This window comes from Dysidea avara, chromosome 8 (assembly GCF_963678975.1).
Source record: "Dysidea avara chromosome 8, odDysAvar1.4, whole genome shotgun sequence".
Classification (NCBI taxonomy): Eukaryota; Metazoa; Porifera; class Demospongiae; order Dictyoceratida; family Dysideidae; genus Dysidea; species Dysidea avara.
The window spans coordinates 7,386,015-7,411,401 of record NC_089279.1 but is presented as its reverse complement, the minus strand read 5'-3'; the positions used below and the strand labels follow the sequence as shown (position 1 = coordinate 7,411,401).

The window sequence follows — 25,387 nt, the reverse complement described above, 5'->3', positions numbered from 1 at the left end:
GCACGAAAATTTTTATCATAAATTTTTTTTGCATAAAAATTAGGCAATTTTATGGTATGCTACTACACAGTTCCTGACAGCTACCTACAAATTTATTACCAAAAGGAAAGAACACATACACTCCAAAGGAAGAATGTATAATTGTACGTATGGCAAAGTGCATGCCTGTACACTATTATTTTACTTGTGAGCATGATGTCTGCCTATTAGCTACAGCCTTTCATATATAATGGAGAAAAGCACTGTTGAAGACGTGGTGGGAAAATAGCACACGATTTTCTGTTTTTATTCATGCATCATAATCAATGCACAAAACCACTGACACATTTAACATAGTATCACTACCCACAAATTGAAACCTTTACACTGTAAGAGAAAGGACTGGGGCACAAAGATATGTCCATGATGCATGTGTTGTACCAACCACGGTATACTTTACAGGCTGTAGGACCAGGTATCCTACAGGCCTTCAGCACTTGTACTGTAAAGCCTTAATAAAATTAATAATGTTTTACCAAAGGCATACATCAGGGTGAAGCAATATCTAACAGTGAAAAGTCAAACTCATAAATTCTTAAAGTAGAAAATTTCGCTACTTATTTTTAAAAACATCTTGGATCACCAATGAAGCTATCATAATATATAAAAGTGTTGTGAGGGTGGCTTTTTGGTTTATGTTTTAGTGCAATAATGTGACAGACCATAGGCGGTGGAGACGGGGGGGGGCAGGGGGCCATGGCCCCCTCACTTTTTGGGACACTGTTTGCAAGAAAAGATCGAGATACTCTAATAGAACAGTCAGGATTTGGATACTTTAATAGAGCAGTCACAGTATTCAGAGAAGCAGTGTAGCAAATTCCTTAGCTACGTATGTGTAGTTATAAATAAGGAGATGTAATTGGTGGAGAACAGCTATTGTCAGTAGGCTGTGACCTTTTTTTTTTTTTTTTGGGTCTTCAACTCACAGCTGGCCTGGCCCCCTCACTCCGAGTTTTGATCTGCTCCACCGCCCCTGTGACAGACATACTTAGTTCAAATAATGCAAGTGACCAGCGGAAACCAATAAATTTGAAGACTGCTGTAATTTATGCATAGTTTTATGGTTTTGTAATGCGCATGCGATGATGAGTTAACAGCGTTCTAATGCAAATCCCTAGCTTGAATCCTTCTCCTTGGGGTCACAATCATTACAACCGGTGACGAGATATTGACTTACAATGAATTACACATCATTTCACAATATTAATGTTGCTCCATGTACACTGTTTCTTAAGAGAGAGCCAGGATTGACCTTTTACATCATAGTTATTAACAGAAATGTTGCTTTGAAATAAGCACAACAGAAATTACAGCATGCATGACAGCCATGCTTACAAAAGATAACTGTTTTTGGGACGTGTGATGGTTCAAAATGGTGACAAATGGGTTCCTGCAACTATCATACAGTGAACTGGTCCTCTATCACATTTAGTTCAAGTGTCTGGATGGAGGTCAAACTTGGAAAAGGCACATTGACCATTTACAACAAATGACTGACAGTCAAGAAGATGACAAACCTACAACCAGTATAATGAATCATTCTCTTGAGGTATCCGCATACTAGTGGCCATACAAAAATATGTAATGTATGCATAATTTTACAGTGTTGTAACGTGCAAGCATAATGGTTTTGACAATAAGTAAATATTAAAGTTAACAGTATTCTAACACAAATCCTTTGAATTCTTCTACTTCGTCACAACCATTACAACTCCCAATTGCAAGCAACAGCAAAGGAATGAATTCCACAAATCAGACTCCATAGCTTACATAGTGTCCTTGATGGTTTCACTCCTTGATGACAAATATATTATGAATAATGGGTACATCGTGTGATCTTATGTGTACAAATTTTATTAAATTCTCAGCAGATATCTGAGTATTTGCAGCAATTCCAGATGTTACAACAGTTTATAAATGATTATGTATACATTTCATTTAGCAATGAATTTGGATTGTGATGGTATACTTGATAGTTATGTACGTAGTGTAAGTTGCTTTGACACTTCAGATGTCATACTGTTCTGTAAAGCCACACAGAAGAGGACATTATATATAAAGTTAGTGAATCAAAAGTACTGTGCGTTACTTATTTGCACATCTATTCCAGTTTAGCACAAGCGTAAATCGGATAGCTGCATGCAGGTTCAAGACCATTACCAACTATTTAATACTTAAAAACGAAAGACTGCTCTATTAGAGAGTTTTAAAATTGCTTTGTCATAAATCATAAATAGTTGTACTGAGAGCTAATTGTTGCATGCAGACAGCTTTATTGATCAACCAGTAGCTTATCTAACTAATGAAATTCATACAAGTGTAAATTACATTCATATGGTTATAGGTGTCATTTAGTCTGGACTATGTCGCCACTATTATCTTAAACAAGATTCATAGTTGCAATGAATTCATTAGCCCATATGGTACTGCTAATAATACTCTAAACGTCAAAGCCTACAATTATTCTTTGAAGGATTGCTGTGCGCTGTAACAAAAATAAATCTAAAAATGGGTGACTGTTTTATTAGAGTAACTCAAAATAATTGTGCTCATAGCAGTAACAGTTATACACTTACAATCACTTTTTTTGCTTTGACGTATTGAGTGGTTAGATGGCTGTTTATCTAGCTAATGAAATCCCTACAATTGTAAACTATATTCACACCGCTACTGGCGACACGTCTGACACGTTTGACTTCTATAATGTGATTCATTATTAAGGGAAGTTTATTAGTCCCTATGATGTATATAGCACTGTACTAAGTGTTTCTGCTTAAAAGTAGTCTTGAAATGCTCTGTATAGTACCAAAATCCATAATGACTGTATTCACTGACTCTATAATAGAGCATTCACCAAATTCGCAAAATTGTTATGTTATGACTGCCCAAGTCCAGTCATGGATTTTTCTCCTTTCTGCACCCTTTCAAACATACTTTATGCTGTATAGCCTAACTTTCATCACTAGAACCAACTACTTCATTTTATATTAATTGCACTAGTTCACTGATTTCGCAGCTTTGGGGATTATCCTTGAAATATTTAGACCTTCATACACATAGTGTAATACATTTTGGGAGTGTTTGCAATTCCACAAAAAAAAATTTACCAACATTGTTCAACCTCGAAAATTTGCCCATCGAAATATTTAGGCTATATACGTATATGGTACTGGTATAACACTTTTAAACTTGACCAGGTGTACTACAGACTTTCAGCACTTGTGCTGTAAAGCCTTAATAAATAAATAAATAAATTAGTAATGGCATCTTATGGTTTACTCACTTATCACATTCATGGTTTAAAGAATGCGGAATTTCATGATCATCAATAATATTCACCAAGTGCTTTGAATATAGCTACATGTCATGCCAATTACATAGTTCTTTATTTCTTGTGAGCCACTCTGTGTTTGTTTACTGCTGTTTGTTAATGCTGTTTAGTACCTCAGGAGAACATTCCCTTCATGCTATTCATCATCAAAAGTTCAGCAGCTCTGATCTTGTATATTAAAAGCAGAAGCCATAATGTTATAATAAGCATAACCAGATACTCGTAGGAGTAATTACTGTTTGACAGTGCAGTCCTATCTGTTTCTTCAATCCTTGTTATACACCACAATGCAGTGCAAATCATCAATAGAAGCCTTTTTTTGTTATTTAAACAGAGAGACAGCATCAACTAAAGCTGTTTTGCAGTTGTGCCCTGGATATAAAAATCTTCTTTAGGGAACCATGTACTCTCTTACTGTTGTATATATCTCGGTACATCTCGATATATAAGATTTCCAAGTATATACCACATCTCAATAAAGAATCAAAGTTGTCTCATTGTAAACCATTGCTTCTTATTTGGTATTTATTCCTATCATTTGAATTTTACAATCTTACATCAGCAGTCCACTAAGGCCAACCTTCTTTTTGGAACTACTGGCTGTGATAGGCATATGTACTCTAAAGCATTTGGAAATCGGCCGTGGATTCAGTAATGTATGTTGTTTAGTCACCACTAGGTCACGTACCACTTAAAAGTTATGTACAAATATGGCAAACACACATAAACAGCATTCATAACTGCGTGACAGCTATATACACTGATTAATTGCTAACAGGATATTTATGTGGTTGCAGTAGACCTCAGACTCCCCCAGGTGTCATCATTGCATGGGAATCTCACCAGCTGAAGACAACACCTGGTCCAACAGATCTAGAGTTTTAGTGTCAACTCCCTGCTATACAAGCTTTCAGTGGACTTCTTTGCAGGTCCTTAGTAGGATAGTCTAATAAATAAAATGGCATTAACCAGTGTGTGTTACTGTTATTATACTTATTATGTTAATGAACAGGTATGGGCTGAGTGTATCCCTGATTTATGGGCACACAGGGTTAACCCATGGTGAAGAGACAAACATGATTGTATCAGCACATTATTACATAGTTAAATTGGCCAACTCTACAAGATCAACGGAAGAATGGTAGATTAATTTTTCCTCACTACTACCTGCCATCACCATCTTTTCCAAGCACTAAGAGCTAAAATTCTCTCACTGTCAAGCCAAAACAGGAATATATCTCAATTTCATTTTCCCCAAGATGATCCCTGAATGGAATTCTCTACCCTATCCTGATTTATGTGAGACGACATAGAGATATTAAGTCATGTTTACTTACTTACTTATGTACTTACTCATTTCACTGTAACTGTATATTAATGTGATACACCTCCAAGGGCTTTGTTAATACTGAGAAAAAACAATGATCACACACATGGGTCTGAAATATCATACCAGCAAAACTGATTATGTACATACTAAGTATGTGCAAAACTGAATTAATGTGTAGCCAAACACATGTACATAATATTTAGTCATTACAGCTAATTAAAATCTCACATTGAATTTCCTGACTTTTAATTGCAGACTTCTGATGGCATAGCTATCTCTAGCACACCGCAGTTCAGTGTAGCATATCCAGCTACGTATACCTTTAATCTAGTACTTACAAACTAGATCTCGTGATTGCACACTGACTCTATTGTCTATTATACATAGGTGCAAGTCATAGAATTGCAAACTAATGTAAGGGAATTTACAGAAACCTTATGAGTGTGATGTTTTCCTGTATTATAGGAAGGGTATTCCAGGAAAATGTAATTATAAAAACCAAAACAAATTTGTTTGCCGTTGTGTGACTGTAAGACATTTATACTGCTTCACCCTAATAAAATGTAAGGCATCCTGTAGCCATTTAGTTTAAGTTGTATTTCACCAGTTGTACATGTCAGCATCAGATGTATCAACAGGTTAGTATTTTACATAGAGGATACTTTGTGTAGTATACAGTGGCCATGGACCTTCCCTGAATTAAGGACACAGTAGAAAAACCTCCTCAATAAAGACACTGACAGAGTTTTTTTTAATTCCAAAAAGGTGTTGCTCCATACATGTTTACCTCTGAAGAAAGAGGAAAACTCTATATTGCAGCAAATGTGAAACAAAATTTCTGGGTCCCAAATTGTCCACAGTTCTACTGTATACAGTGTATAACTAGTACTATAATAGTGCATAATATTATTGTCATCAATGCCAAATAAGACCAATACTTTTAACATGTTAGTGCTGAGTGTACCATGGATGAAATCAGCAAGTCTACTGATGCTCTTGCAATAGAAGAGGGGTCACATTGTAATGAAGTTACAAGTACGTTTAAAAAAAGTAACACAACCTACATTGGAAGAGCTAGCAGCCCAAGGAAAACTCAGTGAATTGCAGCAGATAAAGGACTATACAAAACTGTGCAACAAGAGTCAGCGTGGTTTTACTCTCCTTCATCATGCAGCTAAAGAAAACAGAGCAGAGATCATTGAGTTCTTGGTAAGTAAAGGTTGTGACATTGATGCAGATGATGACGATGAGCAGACAGCTTTACACAAAGCAGCCATGTTTGGTCGCTCAGAGGCTGCTAAGGCTCTTCTCAAAAGTGGAGCTGATGTCAACAAAGGTGACGGTAATGGAAACACTCCACTTCACATAGCCATTAATAGTGGAGGAGACGTTAAGGTAATTGAGTCTTTGATTACTAAAGCTGACCCAAGTATCAAGAATAATAAGGGTCGAAATGCACTTCATGTTGCAGTCAAATACCATAAAATCGATACCATCAAATTAATCCTCAACCACCCACATATATCTACAATAATTTCTGATTCAGATGATGAAGGGTATACGCCACTCCATCTGGCAGTAAGTTTGGGTCATTTTGACACAACAGAAGAATTCCTGAACAGACAAGACCTAGGTATTGACATTACTGCATCCACCAAGAAAGGAAAAACCATTATCCACTTAGCAGCTACTACAAATAATGCAAATTTGTTGGCTCTCATTCTTGAGGTTCCAAATGCTTTATACCTCATTAATAAGCCAGATAAGGTTTCACATATCCCAATCCATGATGCTGCTGAACATGGAAACCTAAGACAAGTTTCAATGTTGTTGGATCGAGGTAGCATGATTGTTAGTACTGTAGATGGTTATACACCTCTTCACTTTGCTAGTTTCAGGGGTCATTTGAATGTTGCAGCAAAGTTAATAAAGCGGCATCCATTTCAAAAAGATTTAGTCACAAATAATGGTAACACTGCTTTGCATTCAGCTGCAACAAATGGTCACTCCACAGTTGTGAAGCTTCTTCTTGATAATGGAGTTCCAATAACTCATAATGCACAGCAAGCAAGCTTTCTTGACATTGCACTTTTTAAAAAGGACAGTAGCGTGGCACTTGTGGCAGTAAACCATGGTAGGTGGCAAGAGTGTTTAGATTTAGTCTCACCAAACCATCCAGCTCCAATGATTCACCTTGTTCAGATACTTCCAGATGTTGCCCAGGCCGTGATGGACCACAGCATAACTTCAGCACAGCTCCATCCACAACATCCTTGCTATTGGAAGCAATATGATTTCAAATATCTCCTGGATGAAAATAGCATGAAGGCCTATCATCCCCATCGTAACTGGTATCAGTTCATTTTACATTATCTACAACTTTTGTTTACAATCTCTGATAAAAACGATGCTAACCCATTGAAGGTAATAAAAACCATGCTGCAACACAACCGGAAATGTCTTCTTGTCCATCCACTACTGCTGACTTTCTTAAATCTAAAATGGAGAAATTATGGCAGACTGTACATACAAATTAGAGCTAGTTTACTAGCAGTGCTTGCCATTCTTTTAAGCATATTAATAGCCGTTTCTGATCCCCCCAGGTGTCAAGATTATTTGACTGGTAATTGTACAAATGGTAATATAGATATGGATGAAATAAAATGCACTGGTGGGTTTAGGCTTGAAGCTTGTGGTCTTGATGGAAAAGTAGGTATTGCGAGTGTCACTCTTTTTGTAAACTTTGCATATATAATTATTTTAGCTTTGCAACTTATCTCCTATATTCGACAAAGGAAGGTTGTTCACTGGTTCCATACATTTGTTGAACTTGGCACTGTAGTTTCTACTGCCATCTTTATCCTCACCAATCCAGAAAATCGTTGGCTGGCTGCTGTAGTTGCTCTTTTGTGTGCTTGGGTGGCTCTTAATCTTTTCTCTCGTTATTTTGATGTGTTCGGCTTGTACACTATCATGTTCTACGACTTACTGTTCAGAATTACAAAAGCACTACTGGTTGGCTTGTACTACATTATTGGATTTGGACTAATAATTTACATTCTTATTGGAGAAGAACCTGAATATAGGGATCCAGTACTGGCTATTTATAACACTTTTATTGCAGCACTCCGTGGCTTTAATTTTCGAAGACTTACAGAGAGAGAAGATAATGGTACACTGCTATATGCAAAGACCACATACACCGTTGCACTGGTACTGACAGTGGTACTTACTATAACACTAGTCAACTTGCTCATTGGTATTTCAGTTGGTAGTATTGGTAACATACAAAAAGATGCATTGCTGCATCAAGCAAAATTGAAAATACAGCTATTTCTTGAGCTGGATCCAAACATCCCAAGGGGTTTGAAAGGAAAAATAATTCCGATGTCCTATAAGATTAAGGGATCAGCTTCCATCGCTGACAGAGCATATAGTCTTTGGAACTTCATCGTAGCTCAATTTGCACCACACATTCAAGGTGAAGAACATGAAGAAATGAGGGAAAATCAAGAAGACAGTAAAGTGAAAGACATACATTATCGTATCAAACAAATGGAACGTCAAGTTGAATCAGTACTAAAGCATCAGAAGACTTTGATGGATAAGTTAAAGAATGAGTGATATAAGTACAACACTACCAACTTTTGTAACTGCACATAGATGGGCTGCAATGGATATTTATTTGACAGATATACATTAACTATGCACGATTCTCAAGGATCAAGTTGCTGTTTTAGGCTACAAAGACAGCAGTCACAACATGCAACACTATTTTATGTACAAACTAATGTACTTAAGTTGAGCAAAATACTTGTCTTGTAAGATTAAACTGATTAATCATTGTCTGAATTCAACAATTTCTGGGTAGCTTGTGGATAACATGCAAACATGCAAACACACAGTGATGTGCATTTACATCTAGGTGGAGTTTTATGGGTTATCCAATATTAAAGTTTTCGGAGAGTTATTTCATACTTAATTATACATGTAGCACTCTACACTTGTGCGTAACTGCACACTACTGTATGTGCTTGCTAGAGAGCTAGTAGAAGCTACAGTCAGATGCAATTGCATCTTAAGCACATATGGGCAACTAAAATATGGAAAGAGCCATAAGGAAAGAGTTACTCTCTTCTAGGAATCAACAAGAGGGGGTAAAAGTTAGGCAAAACTACTGAAAGCTGCTAAAAATCACAATACTCTAATAGAACAGTCAACTATATTCTGATAGGACAATTTCAGCATTAAACTCTTCTAAACTATAAAGAACAAAGACCCAGGTGCTGATCCAGAAAAATAACCCAGAGGGTGGCTGGACATTTGAGAGCTGCCATTACCTTAGCTAGCAAGTGTTTACAATTTTACATTAGAGAACTGAAGAGCTGATCATGACAGTGTTATTGTCTAGCTTGTGTAGTGTGTAAGTGAAGCAAGCATAATGAATAGCATATGATGTGCTCTAATGCATTTATTATTTGTATTTTATAATCATGAGATAACACTAATGGTTGAAAACAAATAAATCACATGTATCCCTTCAGGTTCATCTGTACAGTGACGAAAGGAAAATTCCAAGCATTAGAACAAGGATATAGCAGCTACTTTGGAGCTTAGATGGAAAGTATTATGCCATAACAAGTGTAACCCAGAAGTAAGCAGCAAGAGCTGCATTTCTGCATTATTATTTTACCAAAAGTCCTTCCATTCAATCCCAGCAGCACCCTAGCTGTATCCCTGTCCCAGTATATATATAACTGAAGATCTCATCTTGCAACAATGCTACACATCTGATACGTAAGTACATAAGGGTAAGGCCTTTGACCTGAGTCAATCATGCTGGCAAGGTAAACAAGAAGGGATAATGCTATGCCATGTTAGGAAATAGTACAGCTGTAACACTTGTGCACATACTACACATTCCTCTGTTGTATGTGATATGCAGGAAATGATAGTTCTGGGTTTGCTCCATTGACTAACTAAATGTGAACTATCATCTCCTACTGATCACATGCCCCACAAGAAGAAACGTCACCCAAAAGATTATTAGAACTAAATGATATTATTATAATAATAATACCATCTAAAGTTAACGTTCAAAGAGAAAATGGGTGCTTTATTTTTCTTACTGTGCTAAAGTGTGCAACATTTTTTAGGTATGTTCCACTTCCAAAAATGGAAGGAAATGGTGGACCCACTTCTGGAAGATGTTAACCAAAATGATGCAAATTCTCCTACATGCAGTATAATAGTGATGCATTATATAGTAAGCAATTATCCAAATTTAGTCATTCACAACCCAAATTTGGATTGTTCCTTTTTGAGTGATACTTTTACCATAAAATAGTCATCCAAATTTGGATTGTTCCAGTCATTCACTTTTGGATGATTCACTGATTTGATGTATTATGTACACTCACAGTAGTTGGCAGAGCCATTCTTCCCTACATATGTACGGCAACTATACAACACCTACACGGTTAAGAGTGAAGAAAGAATGGGAGGACAGTGGTAAGGCCATGATGCATGCACTGTAGCTGCTGCAAAAGGGGCTGAAGTGATGTCAAACAGTGAAGAAATCAGACACGTAGCATTAATCATAGTAGAGCTGTGTTTAGCTGAAGGCATCAGTTAGTTAGTCAGCTGGTTGATCAGTAGAAAATTCAGTTAAATGGAAATTTTAAAAATTCCATAGAAACTTGTTGGAAAGTTGGTTTGGGATTGCTCTAGCTCTCAGAGCATTTTTGGGCTTAAATATAGTAAACAATACTTTCAAGCTGTTAAGAAGGAAAACTGGTTTTGGTTGGGCAAGAAAGCCCAAATCTCCTCTATACAGTACTACCACACTGTAAGATTTTTGGAAGTCATGTTATTCTGAAATTATTCTTGTTTCTTTTTTACCACCTATTATTTCCAAAAGTGTTCTGGCATGTTCTTTGAGTCCATAGTTGAATGCAAGCAAACAGTATTAATGGAAAAGGAGTTATATGGGTACATAGCATGCATATAGCTTACTGTTTTCTAAAAATGAAGAACTAATTCAGATTTGGTTGATAAATTTTATGGCTAAATTATCATCCAGAAGTGGATTACCAAATTTGGATGATTATTTCATCACCCAAAAGTGGATGACTATATAGAACAATCTAAAATGTTTACTCATTTTGCTCATTACATAGGAGAAATGTGTCATTCCATCCATTTTTGGATTGAAATTATGTACCTTTCAAAAGTGGATGAAACTAGGTAAAATGTATTATGGGTATGCAGATACAATAGTCAAAACACAGATAAAGTAATACAGCTACTATTCTACAACTAACTATTATGTACTACAACTAAGCTAACACAACTACACTACACTACTTTTTTGACTGCTTATAGTAGTTGGTTAGCAATATAGTCTTGTCTTGTGCATAAAAACCTGCAAGATATCATTCCAACAGGTAATACTGTTTCTGATCCCTGGGTTTTGGCTACGTATGTCTAATTTTGGCCATCATTTAGTATTGTGTATCAGAGGCGTAGCCAGAACCATAGTAGGGTAGGGAATAGAGTATAATCTATGCCAGAACCCGGGCCGCCCGGGCATCAATAATTCGATATACTCTAATAGAGCAGTCAGATCGAGATATATCAGTCTCAGTATTCAGAGAAGCAATGTAGCAAGCTACGTGTGTAGTTAGGTGTAGTTGGTGGAGAGATCAAGGGCGTAGCCAGAGGGGGGGAGGTTCCGGATGAACTTGACCCCCCTTTCAGAAGCAGAATATTTCAAAACTAAAAATCACATCAAGTCTTACAGCCCTGGAGCTCTCCGGTAGCTACTTGCACACTAGCGCTCCTCTGTAGTACTCTTGAGGGTCGCATTGCATTAATGCTAAACTATGCAAATCATCGAGATCTGTTGCATCATATGATCAGTAGCGTATGTGATGCATGATGGAAATGGCGAAGGAGTGTTGAGTGGTTGAGGCAGACATACTAAAAGTAAAAGGCAGCAGCTGCAATAAACTTGAGTGGTCGTGTTGTACATGTGTGAGGTAAGCACAAACTGTGAATAGTTGATGTATATTTATCTGATGAACGGTTTGTGTATTTGTCACATGTTACTGGCACGTGATGTCTCGAATACATTGGAGTACAAGTCAAGTCTAAAGTTACTGACATCAACAGGAGGACCGACCGAGAGAATAATGTATGCCCTGAAGGAAGTATTGCCAACTAAACGACTCGAGTGTGGAGGGTTCCCATGTATTAGAAAATTAATTTTGAAGTTGGCAGTCACGGTCTGGAAGTGAAGATTAAGTTAGTATTAGCTACAATAGGTTTATAGTTTCTATAAGCTGCATAAACAGCAGTGTGTAGGTTTCAGCTAGTTAGATGCACAAACAGCACCTTTTAATGTTACTGCCTAAGGGCACATTTTTTGTATGCATGATTTTGGTTCAGATGTGGTCTAGGGGGAAGCACCCAGGCCTTCCCCCTAGAACATTCCACTTCACTTTTGGTCTTCAGCTTGCAGCTAGGCCCTGGCATCACCAGAAGTCTGGCTACGCCCCTGTTGTGTATGCATTATCCAGTACCTATAATGCTTGCACCTGGTTGCTGTTCAGTCTATCATAGATGGTGGAAACAGAGGAGGAAGTGTTCATTGTCTAGGGGTGCCATACGCATGGGTCTCCTGCATTGGTCAATGTTTATTTTAAAAAGTTCAAGATACTCTAACAGAGCAGTTGATTACTCTATTAGAACAGTCACATTTATAAGCTGTAGCTAAGTGACGACTACTGAATACTGTCTTAGAGCTTGAAAATTTGACACATACCCTCCAGAATGGCATCCACGGATGTTCGTCAAAGTATGTATATAGTTGCTAGTCAGTATAGTTACTGCAAATGAACCTATAAGGCTGATAGCTCACATTTGTAGGCATGTACTTCTGATACAAAATAGCTATATATTTCATGATTACCTCTGCACATTTCAAGGGCTGATGGGGTAAAGGAGGGGACAACTTATGAGATATACACAAGTAAGTTTGAAGCCATCATACAACAGAAAATGTATAAATCTAATCCAAAACAGCTAAGCTGTAAAAAAAGAGTGCAGCCCTCAAAAAGGCTGTGATGGTAGGTTAATGGTAAAAAAAAAATTAATCACGACGATTCAGGTGAATTTTGGTGCCGCTTGGTCTTGGCAAAAAATACACCTGAATTGTCATTATTAAAATTTTTACCATTAACCTACCATCACAGCCATTTCTTGGCCGCCACCTTAGATTTCACATCTTTTTCACCATATAGCCTTTTTGAGGGCCACACTCTTTTTTTACAGCTTGGCTGTTTTGGATTAGATTTCACTTCTTTTTATATTTGTATACCCTAAAGCCAGCCTATGACCGGCTTTGGGGCTTATTAAACCTATTTTTTTTCTTTACCACAGGAAGAAGAAAAGATGAAGCAGATGTTCAATACTTTAAATATTTCTGACTTTATCAGTAAATGTACAACTTATATATATAATACGTATATTTATTACAGAATTATCTACATGATGGTTTCTTTTTAACTGAACACTCTACAAGGTGACTTCTTCTAGCTGATGTCTATACAGGGTCACTTGTTTGTAGTTGAACTTTCTACATGATAATTTCTTTGTAGCTGAACTCTCTACATGGTGGTTTCTTTGTAATTGAACTCTCTACAAGGTGACTTCTTCTAGCTGATCTTTCTACATGGTAATTTGTTTGTAGCTGAACTCTCTACAATGTAATTTCTTCTAGCTGATCTCTACAGGGTGAATTGTTTATAGCTGAACTCTCTACAAGATAACTTCTTCTAGCTGCATGATCTCTCTACAGCTGCAGGGTGTTTTGTTTGTAGCTGAACTCTCTACAGGTGATTCGTTTGCAGTTTATCTCTCTACATGATGGTTTTTTTTGTAGCCGAACTCTCTACAATGTAATTTCTTCTAGCTAATCTCTGTACAGGGTGAATTGTTTGTAGCTGAACTCTCTACAAGGTAACTTCTAGCTGATCTCTCTACAGGGCGATTTGTTTGTAGCTGAACTTTCTACATGGTGGTTTCTTTGTAGCTGAACTCTCTACAAGGTGACTTCTTCTAGCTGAACTATCTCTTTCCGTATAGTTGAACTCCCTACAAGGTAGCTTCTTCTAGCTGATCTATCTACAGAGTGAATTGTTTGTTACTGAACTCTCTACAGGGTGATTTGTTTGTAGCTGATCTCTATACAGGCTACTTGTTTCTAGCTAATCTCTTGAATTCTCTTCAAGGTGACTGTAGAGAGTTCAGTTACAAAGAAACCACCATGTAGAGAGCTCAGCTACAAACTAGTGACCTTGTAGAGACATCAGCTAGAAGAAGCTACCTTGTAGAGAGTTCAGCTACAAAGAAACCATTCTGTAAAAAGCTCAGCTGCAAACAAATCACCTGTACAGAATTCAGCTACAAACAAATCACCCTGTAGAGAGATCAGCTAGAAGGAGTTACCTTGTAGAGAGTTCAGTTACAAAGAAACCACCATGTATAGAATTCAGCTACAAACTAGTGACCCTGTAGAGACATCAGCTTGAAAAAGTTACCTTGTAGAGAGTTCAGCTACAAAGAAACCATTCTGTAAAGAGCTCAGCTGCAAACAAATCACCAATATACAGAATTCAGCTACAAACAAATCACCCTGTAGAGAGACCAGCTAGAAGAAATTACCTTGTAGAGAGTTTGGATACAAGGAAACCATCATGTAGAGAGTTCAGCTGCAAACAAATCACATGTAGAGAGTTCAGCTACAAACAAATCTCCCTGCATAGTGCAGTACATAAGCCCTTAAAATTGACATAATCGTTCACTTTTTGATAAAAGCACCAATTTTTTTACAGAGTATATGGAGTGTGCACTAAGTGTTTTAAGAAGGGAGGCATGTAAAAAGTCCTCAGGAACACCCCTTTTTGCACCCTGACAAGAAAACTATTTGTTACTATTAAAAATCAATCATGTTTTTATCAAGTTAACTGCTGGGCCTAGTATCATAGTAGTACAAAGCATACAGCTGGAACATAATAGCCTATTAGTAATCTATAAAAAAAACAACAAATAGTTTTCTCACCTAGGCAGTAAACAAAATCACTAAAATTTCCATTTGCAGGGATTCTGTTAAAGTTTTGGACCTTCAATGCTAACGATTGTGTAGTACTTAGTGTTGTTTTAGTACTGCTAAATCATTTTAGTTTGATTCTAGTTTTAGTACTATTAGTTAGCTGTAGTTTTAGTTAGTTTAGTTCTAGTACCCCTAAATACCTGCAATTTTAGTTGGTTTTAGTTCTAGTACTCTCAGCTAACCATAGTTTTAGTTAGTATTAGTTCTAGTACCCAGCTCTTCTGTAATTTTAGTTAGTATTAGTTGCAGTACCCAATTTTAGTTAGTTTTAGTTAGTGTACTACTAGTATGTTCAGATTTTATTACAATCTGAATCTGAATCAGTGAAGCCAAATTCAACCCTTGCCATACAGAGGTTATTAATATACCCAGTTGCACACTTTCACACATCTATTGCACAGCAAGAATTTAAATTATATTTGAATGTACATTTTGTTCTTTCGCAAGAATATCTAGATTATGGTTTGTTAAACGATTTCTTTTACCTCTGGTAACCTCTCCCCCTGAAGAAAAAAATTCTCTCAACAGGAGCTGATGATGCAGGTGTTGCGAGAATTTTGCAAGCAGTTAAAGCCAGATCTGGAAACTCATTTTTTTCTTCTGCCAAAACTCAAAAGGATCGATTTTTTATCATCTTTACTAACTCTGCATTCTATGTACCGATTCAATTGTTGCTCCTCCAGCGATATTCTGGTTGATATGTTCTCTTGATGGTCCTGTTCATCGTCTTCTTCATCTAGCAGTCTACTGAGTCGATCTAAATGTTTAAAGCGTTTTGCAGGTGGGGGCTGTCCATCTTGATCATCATTTGAAATTGGCAAATTAATTTCTTCATTGTCATTTTCTTGACTTCCTGGTGACGATTGTTCCGTTTCTTCAGCGTGTCTGTTAATATGCATTAGTTGTAATATGAACTCTTTTGCCTTTTCTAGCTGTTTATCATTCAGTATCTTACGATATGCAGGGTTTACCAAAGTGGTTGCTACATAAACTGGATCAAAATTAGGCATATCAGGATTGGTAGCAAACATAAATCTTTGATTTAAATCGATAAGCATTCTCCTGCATACTACAGCTACTCCACTGGTTTTGCACATTTCTTCAAAGTGCAGGTTTAGTTCTTTAAGGACAGGAATAACCATTGCAATGGTTGTGCTGTTTTCGGCTGAAGTGATGTTAGTGTGGTGAGCAAATGGCTGAAGTAGTTGTTGAATGAATTCTAAATGCTTCCACTGTGTTGCAGTAAGGTTGTCCCAGGCAAGTTCATCAAGACTGGCCTTTAAATTTTTTACCACAAACTGAACCATCATTAGTTTTTACATCACACACACTTTTGTCATTGATCTTATCAAACCTAAAGTAGCCCCATACTCCACTTGACTTTGGTCTTCCACCTCCACTTGCCATTTTATACAAATAAACAAATGCTTTAAATAATTGAGTTTAAATAGCAGAAAGAAAAATGCTTAATCAGCAGAATCAATGGTAACACATTTGTGGTATGTGTATCATTTGCAAGCATCAACATCTTCAAAGAAAAGTGCTAATAGGAATAATCTTTTAGGCATAGGATTACATGAAACCTTTTAGTTAGTTCCAGTTCTTGAACTCAAAGTTGAAAAGGTTTTGGTTTAGTTTTAGTTTTTGAACCAGAAGTTTAAAGAATTTTAGTTTAGTTATAGTTTTTGAACCAAAATTATTCATAAATTTAGTTTAGTTCTAGTGTACCAAAACTAAAATTAAATAGCTGTACTAAAAGTGTATTTAGTTCTAGTACTTTAGAACCAAAACAACACTAGTAGTACTATGTACAAGGATCATCCTGATGTGTATCGTTTCTTTATTAAAGGAGTATAACAAAAGTTATTTAATGCTAAAGTCACAGGTGGATATCTCAACAGAAAACCATGAACTACAGCAGTTCAATTATCAAGCACAGAGCTTGAACAAAAGGTCCCTTGTCCTTATACTGGGCACCATATGAAAGGTAATTAAATTTCTAGTTTAATGAAGGCAGTTGCAAGTTGTTTCAACATCTTGTTCTCAAGTTACAGCGCTTTCAATTCAGTGTAATATAGCATAAGCAAGAAAAGCACAAGGATGTGTCATAAGGTACTTCTGTAGTGAGGTTGACCGCCAGCAACTCTGGCCCGGAGGATGGGTCGTTACAGCGATTACACAGGATAGGATGATAACAGCAATATAAGAGCACGCACAATACTTCTCAATATCACAACTGACTCAAAGGTCAAGAAGACATACATGTACACTGTTTTCACTATATGTGTTGATACCTATACAAAGAATTACTTAGCTATGTTTGTCAGTGTGTGCACGTTCTGTTACTCCACTACACATGCCCCTTCTTTATAAGGACATGTCTCATGTCAGTCATCTCGGTATCGAAGTGGTCTTTGACGATTCTCTCTCTGTGGATACCGATGTCTCATATTATTAGATTGCTGAACTGAATTATCCGCCTGGTTGTTTAAAACAATAGGAGCATTGTTCTGTTCTGTCACGTCATCATCTTGGTCAACTAGTTGCAGTACAGTTCCCGGTGGTACAACAGTAGAATTTTCCAATGCTGTGTCCTCATTCATTTGGGCATTGTCTTGGGAATTGTTGCTGGTACTGGTTTGAGGCCTTGGTCTCATGTCTGGTGAGCAGGGTTTTAACCGCTCAAAGTGTACCACTTGTCGCTTCCTGTTTTGTGTGTGTTGTATCCTGTACACCTGATCTGAAAGTTTCTTAACCACTTTGTAAGGACCAGTCCACGGACAATGTAACTTTTTTGACTTCTTTTTGCCTACCATCGGTGTACAAAGCCATACCAAATCTCCTTTTTCATAAGCTCTCCCATGAACTCTGCTGTCATAATTTTCTTTCTGTCGGCAAGCAGCTCCCAGTGAATGCTTTCGCGCATTTTTGTAGCTGTGTTCTAGTGAAGATCGAAGGTTTTGTATGTACTCTGGAGGTGTTGTGGTTGCTGAGGCAGGGTCGCCATAGATGATGTCTAGTGGGATTTTTGCTTTTCGCCCAAACATTAAATAGAATGGGGAAAACCCAGTGGTGGCATGTTCTGATGTATTGTATGCAAAACACACTTTTGCTAGGTGAGTTTCCCAGTCATCTCCATATTCATCAATCATTGTGGCTAGCATCGCAATTATGGTCCTGTTAAGTCTCTCCACCTGGCCATCACCTTGTGGATGATAGGCTGTCGTATGGGTTTTCTTGATGTCTAGTAGTTTACTGATTTCCTTTACTAAAATGGACTCAAATTGTGCCCCCATATCAGTGTGAAATTGTTCTGGTACTCCAAAGCGGCAGAACATGTTGTCGATAAGTTTATTTGCAACGGTTTTAGCCTCCTGATTTGGGATTCCATAAGCCTCTGCCCATTTAGTAAAATAATCGGATACTACCAGGATATATTTATTACCTGTGCTACTTTTAGGTAGGGGGCCCACAATGTCTGCAGCAAGCATTTGGAGTGGGTATCCTCTCTCCTCCTTTTGTAGTGGTGGTCTTTGCTTCTGGTTTGGCTTTTCCCTGGCTGCACAGTGAGGGCAATTTTGACACCACTCTTTGACACTTTGAGAATACCCTGGCCAGTAGAAACGCTCTTGAAGCTTCTTAAAAGTTCTATCTTCACCCAAGTGTCCTGCCATCCTTCCTCCATGTATTTCATCCAGTATTGAGCTCTGCTGCTCAGTAGGAACTACCAATTGCAGGTGTAACTGGCTGCCCTGTGTATTCTCATATTTCCTGTAGAGCACTCCATGCTGGATAGTAAGCTGCTCCCACTGTTGTGAGAGCGTTGTGACTTCTCTGGGGAAGCGCTTCAACTCATCAGGAAGCAATTTATCTCCTTTTTCTTTTGCTGTTAAAACAGGGCCAATGATTTCATCCTGTATCTGTAAATGTCTTAACTCAAGATCGGTGGTGGACAGTTCTCTCTCAGGTGTTAATAATGTTGTTGCAACTTGTATCTCAGGCTCACTAGTAGTGCACTCTGATTCTGGCCGTTGGCACTGACTACATGGATGGCGTGACATGGCGTCTGCATTAGTATGTCTCCTGCCTGGGCGGTGTACTATTTCAAAATTGTACTCTTGCAATTGTTCCACCCATCTAGCCAGCTGACCTTCAGGCTCTTTAAAGTTTTGCAACCATATTAGTGATCCATGATCAGTACGAAGTATAAACTGGTGCCCTAGCAAATAGGGTCGGAAGTGGTGAATGAAAGTCACAGCTGAGAGTAGCTCCTTCCTCGTCACGCAGTACTTCCGTTCACTCTTTGATAGAGAGCGGCTGGCATAAGCAATAACCACTTCCTGGTCTCCCTGTCTCTGTGATAGCACAGCCCCAATGCCTTCTTGGCTGGCATCTGTGTCCAATATGAATTCCTTTTTGTGGTCAGGATAGGAAAGGATAGGAGCAGTGGTCAGGCGATTCTTCAAAGCTGCAAAAGCTTCTGCACATTCTTTGGTCCACTTAAATGTTCGTCCTCGTTCAGTCAACTTATATAGTGGTTTGGCTAGTGAGGCAAAATTGCAGACAAAACGGCGGTAATAAGAAGCCAGCCCTAAAAACTGCTGCACTTCCTTTATGGTGGTAGGTGTTGGCCATCCTGAGACCTTCTTGGTTTTAGCTGGATCTGTGGCAATGCCTTGTCTGGACACCACATGCCCTAAATACAAAACCTCCTCTCGAAAAAGTACGCATTTTGCTGGCTTGAGGTGTAAATTAGCTTCTCGCAATCTCTGCAAGACTAATACCAGGTGCTGAAGGTGCTCCTCAAATGATTTTCCAAGCACAATGATGTCATCCAAATACACTAGGCACTTTGACCACTGAATACCTGCAAGGACTAAATCCATCAACCGTTGGAATGTTGCTGGTGCGTTGCAAAGGCCAAAGGGCATAACTTTAAATTCAAATAGTCCTTCATGTGTGGCAAAGGCCGTCTTCTCTCTGTCTCTTGGATCCATCTCAACTTGCCAGTATCCGCTTAAGAGGTCTAACGTGCTGAACCACTTTGAGCCATTCAGAGTATCCAGTGTTTCATCTATGCGAGGTAAAGGGTAGGCATCTCGCTGTGTTACTGCATTCAATTTGCGGTAGTCTATGCAAAACCTAACAGAACCATCTTTCTTTTGGACTAACACCACTGGTGAAGCCCATGGGCTCTTGGATGGTGTAATTACATCTTTGGATAGCATATCATTAAGCAATTTGCATACAGTCTCCCTATGGCAAAGTGGCGCCCTTCTTGGTGGCTGACGAATTGGTTGGGCTGTCCCTGTGGGGATTGTGTGTGGAAGCAGATCACTGTGGCCCAGGTCATCATCACCTGCTGTGAACACATCTGCAAATGCCAGTAGGGTACTGTACAGTGTTGTCTGTTGTGCACTGGTAAGTGTGTCTCCACTGTCAGTTACCATCTTCCACAAGAGCTCTTGTTTGTGGGGAGGGGCTTCAGGTATTTGAGTTAGGCTAGAGGTATGTAGGTTCTGTGACACACTAGCAATCTTAATAGAGTCATCTAATTGAGTAATCTGGCCTATTCTAGAATCTTTGTAGATGTTGACAACTTCTCCTGATAAGTTGGCTAATCGCAGTGGGACTGTGGTATTGTGGCCATCATAATGGGGTGTTACTACGGCTGTAGCAACCATGACAGTATCCTTAAGTGGCAAAGCTTCTAGTAACCAGTCGGCAGAGCTACTGATAATGTCTGTGGTGGCTACCTGCAATTGTAGCTCGCTAAACGGTGGGATGTTGATGGTCTCTTGGACTCTAACAGTAGACACAAGTGCATCATGTTGATCAGTGCCCTGTAACAGTGGTATGGCTTTCCCTGCTATGTGCAGCACCTTTTGCTCAGTGTTAATTACACACTTGACACTCTGTAAAAAATCTAACCCTAGTATGGCTTGAGTGCTTAATCCACTGGCCACTAAAATATCTGCCCTAAGCACCTCACCGGCTAGTGTGATGTCTATTGCTGCAGCACCATGGATTATGATAGGGCTACCTTCAACACCTGTCAACTGTGGACCAGTCCATGGTTCTAGAGTATTTGCATTTATGTCTATACCCTTAGATACCTGTTCCCATGCATCCCTGCTGAGCAGGCTTACTGATGCCCCTGTGTCTAGCATAAACTGCACTCTTACCCCTGAAACTACCCCAATCACATGGTATGCTTTGGCAGGATTTACTGCCAACAGATCAATAGCATTAATTTTACAATTATTTGACACATTGTTTACAACTTGCATATGTGAGTTACAGTCATTAGAATTAAGTTCACTTGTTGATGATTGGGTCTGTTGGTGGTGATCGCCCCCACGTGCCTGACCCTCGGCACTGGGGGCTTCTATTTTCCCTGCTTACGTTGACCATAGGTGGCAGCGCAACCCTTGGCAAAATGGCCCTCTTTGCCACACTTCCGGCAAATAATAGGCTCCTGGGGGCGGTTCATAGCTGTCTGATTCTGCTTGGGTGGAACTGGCCTACGTTCCATCAGTTGAGAAAGGGTGTGCTCCATCTGCTCCATTCGTATGGTGAGGGACTTTAACATCTCCACCATGTTATCTTGTCTCATCTGGATTGCTGCTATAGTAGCGGGGTTTTCTTCTGAGACATGACAGCCATTTGTAGTAGTTATAGCAGCTGCTACCGAGTTAGTAGGTCCGGACGTCAGGGATAAGTGTGTTTCTACCTCCAGTGTATACATCACGGCTTCGTCTAAATTCTTTGGATGTCGTTGACGGACGGTTAACGCAATCGTGGGCTTCTCTATCAATCCCAGGAAACGATCTAGAGATAACTGCTCTCTGGCCTTATCTTCTAAATCAGGGAACGCGCGGTCTGAGATAGCTCGAAGATCATCGGCTAGGTCTCCCCATGATTCCTTCTCCCGTCGTTTCCTAGCCTGAAATTCCGCTGCGTATAAGTCCCTCTTGCTACTAGGCTCAAAACGTTGACGTAATGCGCATGTGGCTTTCTCATATGTTGATTTCGCCTCTTGACTCAGGCGTTCCCATGCTGTCTGCGCCTTTCCTATCAGCCTTACTTGGAGCCATAAAAGACGAGCGGATTCATCCCATCCATTAATCTGAGCCACACTATCGAAGTGAGCAATCCACTGGTCCCACCTACTACTCGCCTCTCCGTTATATGGTTCTGGCGTTATCACAGGACGATTAATTGTAACACTACGAGTACCTTCATGGCTGTCTCCAGGTCCCTGAGGCTGTAGTGACATGTCTGCTGCGAACGGTAGACCACGTGATCACCACGCTTCTAATTGTCGCACGTGTCGGTGTGTCTAGACGATGTCAGGAGAACGAAAGAACACAACTCTGGTCGGCTAACCTTTCCTGGTACCGTTAATCCAAATCTATGCCACGGTACAACAGCGTTTTCACCTTTGGTTCAAGTTATAAACTGCCAGGACTACGCCAGTTGTAGTGAGGTTGACCGCCAGCAACTCTGGCCCGGAGGATGGGTCGTTACAGCGATTACACAGGATAGGATGATAACAGCAATATAAGAGCACGCACAATACTTCTCAATATCACAACTGACTCAAAGGTCAAGAAGACATACATGTACACTGTTTTCACTATATGTGTTGATACCTATACAAAGAATTACTTAGCTATGTTTGTCAGTGTGTGCACGTTCTGTTACTCCACTACACTTCTTAGTGCTCAAAATCTCACTTCATTGGAACCCAGCTCCTTTATGCTTATTTTGAGCATTATCACAGCACTAAGAAATGCCTTAATACTCATCTGTGTGCTTTTCTTGCTTATGCTATATTACACTGAATTGAAAGCGCTGTAACTTGAGAACAAGATGTTGAAACAACTTGCAACTGCCTTCATTAAACTAGAAATTTAATTACCTTTCATATGGTGCCCAGTATAAGGACAAGGGACCTTTTGTTCAAGCTCTGTGCTTGATAATTGAACTGCTGTAGTTCATGGTTTTCTGTTGAGATATCCACCTGTGACTTTAGCATTAAATAACTTTTGTTATACTCCTTTAATAAAGAAACGATACACATCAGGATGATCCTTGTACATAGTACTGCACAATCGTTAGCATTGAAGGTCTAAAACTTTAATAGAATCCCTGCAAATGGAAATTTTAGTGATTTTGTTTACTGCCTAGGTGAGAAAACTATTTGTTTTTTTATAGATTACTAATAGGCTATTATGTTCCAGCTGTATGCTTTGTACTACTATGATACTAGGCCCAGCAGTTAACTTGATAGAAACATGATTGATTTTTAATAGTAACAAATAGTTTTCTTGTCAGGGTGCAAAAAGGGGTGTTCCTGGGGACTTTTTACGTGCCTCCCCTTCTTAAAACACTTAGTGCACGCTCCGTATACTCTGTAAAAAAATTGGTGCTTTTATCAAAAAGTGAACGAATATTTGGCTTAGGCGCTGGACTAGTAGAGAGATCAGGTAGAAGAAGTTTCCTTGTAGACATTTTAGCTACAAACAAATCACCCTGTAAAAAGATCAGCTAGAAGAAGTCACCTTGTAGAGAGTTCAGTTACAAAGAAACCACCATGTATAGAGTTCAGCTATAAACTACTGACCTTGTAGAGACATCAGCTAGAAGAAGCTACATTGTAGAGAGTTCAGCTACAAAGAAACTATTCTGTAAAGAGCTCAGCTGCAAACAAATCACCTATACAGAATTCGACTACAACAAATCACCCTGTGGAGAGATCAGCTAGAAGGAGTTACCTTGTAGATATTTCTGCTACAAACAAATCACCCTGTAGAAAGATTAGCTAGAAGAAGTCAACTTGTAGAGAGTTCAGCTACAAAGAAACCATTCTGTAAAGAGCTCAGCTGCAATCGAATCACCTGTACAGAATTCAGCTACAAACAAATCACCCTGTAGAAAGATCAGCTAGAAGAAGTCAACTTGTAGAGAGTTCAGCTACAAAGAAACTATTCTGTAAAGAGCTCAGCTGCAATCGAATCACCTGTACAGAATTCAGCTACAAACAAATCACCCTGTAGAAAGATCAGCTAGAAGGAGTTACCTTGTAGAGAGTTCAGTTACAAAGAAACCAACATATCATGAACCACGATAGTGGGTTCATAATAGGGATCGCAGTGGAATTTTTGAAAATCCTAATAGAGCAGTCACCTAAAACCAGCCTTAGAAAGCAGTCTCGAGCATAAAACAACACTCAGAAGTCTTATTATCAAACACTGAACTCAGACAAATGGTGATATAGCAGTAAAATCTAGACAAAATTTGGAAACATTCAAAAATTGCGAATTTTACGCGACTTGTTCGTACGGGTTAAGTTCTTCTTCGCCATCGCCTGCTGTTCCGTATACGGAAGAAGCCGTAGAAGAACAAAATTACGGGATCTTGTGTACTCAGGATGCGTGTTATTCGACTATGGTATTTATAACGTTAATAGATGGCAGATTGAAGTTGTGCAGCACTCTTTTACCTTACAAGATCGCCATAATAGGGTCTCTAGTGAGCTGCCCGTCTTCGCTACGAGAAGCCGTTCAAGCGCGCATGCAAGGCATCCACGTTATTCTTCTTCCTAGCCATCACAGTGAGTGCTTTGTTTGTCCATTATATAGGTGGAAGATAAATGGTAGCGCTGATATCATGGCTGCTTTTCACACGCAAAAAAAGTTGGGTGGGGTATTCATTACAACCCTACCATTTAAAATATTTTGTGGTCTAACCACATATCATCAACAACCCTCCCATATGGTATCCATGTCATAAACAACTTGCAGAATGTGAAGCCTGACAGTCTTATATGGGAGGATTGTGTGCTACTGTGCTTATGTCACTAACTAGCTACTGTGTACTTATTTTAGCACATTCTTCGATCAGCTAGTGACATTGACAGTTGCAAACATTTAGCTATGACCACATGCTAACCATACTTTGCTGACTATACCTATGGTGTCGCACTTTATGACACACTGCTGCTAGCCTAGGCTTTCCAGGGCTAGAGCCCAGTCTAAGTCCTGGCAATTAAAACTCAATAAGCCAGTTTAAAATACTCCTACATGGGTAATGACTGCCAAATCCCTGGTAATCATGTAAGACTGGCTACGCCATGCACTGGCCACTAGTAGTGACATTGTGATTTGTACATGCAGACACCGGCATAGGAAGACTTTTCGGCCAAGCCTAGCCATCTCCTGTTTGCTTGATTAATACCAACTCACAGTGTTGCTGCTTTATTCAGCCCTGTTCATACGTGTATTTATACAAAGGTGTTGTAAAGCGTCATCGCTACTAGTAGCACTACAGCTACAATGTATATAGCTATCTCTTCACTACCTATTCTGCTAGACAACTCTACACCTATAATGCATGTGCTTGATGTATGCATCATTATATCATGTGAAAATTTATCTTCTCTTTTGAAAAAAAAAATTGGACTCTACAGGAATAATAACACTAACAGTTACCATTCTTATAACTTGTA

General features: G+C 38.9%; 1 protein-coding gene and 1 long non-coding RNA gene across 3 annotated transcripts; one reads left to right on the top strand and one right to left on the bottom strand.

The window, feature by feature from the left end:
* Positions 1-1,578: 1,578 nt before the first annotated feature.
* On the bottom strand, positions 1,579-5,196 carry LOC136264377 (uncharacterized). Of its 2 annotated transcripts, XR_010705091.1 has the most exons (3): positions 4,929-5,111; positions 4,724-4,778; positions 1,579-4,660 (listed from the first exon to the last, which is right to left on the bottom strand). It is a non-coding gene; the product is annotated as an uncharacterized lncRNA (long non-coding RNA). The 2 variants fall into 2 exon arrangements; XR_010705090.1 differs by having other exon boundaries at positions 1,579-4,778; positions 4,929-5,196.
* A 3-nt stretch (positions 5,197-5,199) lies between these two features.
* On the top strand, positions 5,200-8,560 carry LOC136264366 (transient receptor potential cation channel subfamily A member 1-like). Its single transcript, XM_066059097.1, has 2 exons — positions 5,200-5,338; positions 5,653-8,560. Exon 2 carries the CDS (start codon positions 5,724-5,726, stop codon positions 8,322-8,324), a length of 2,601 nt encoding a protein of 866 aa, XP_065915169.1. The 5' UTR covers positions 5,200-5,338; positions 5,653-5,723; the 3' UTR covers positions 8,325-8,560.
* The last annotated feature ends 16,827 nt before the right edge of the window (positions 8,561-25,387 follow it).

Excerpts from the sequence above, each read along its gene's own strand:
- LOC136264366 (XM_066059097.1), top strand. The coding sequence starts at position 5,724 with ATGAAGTTACAAGTACGTTTAAAAAAAGTAACACAACCTACATTGGAA.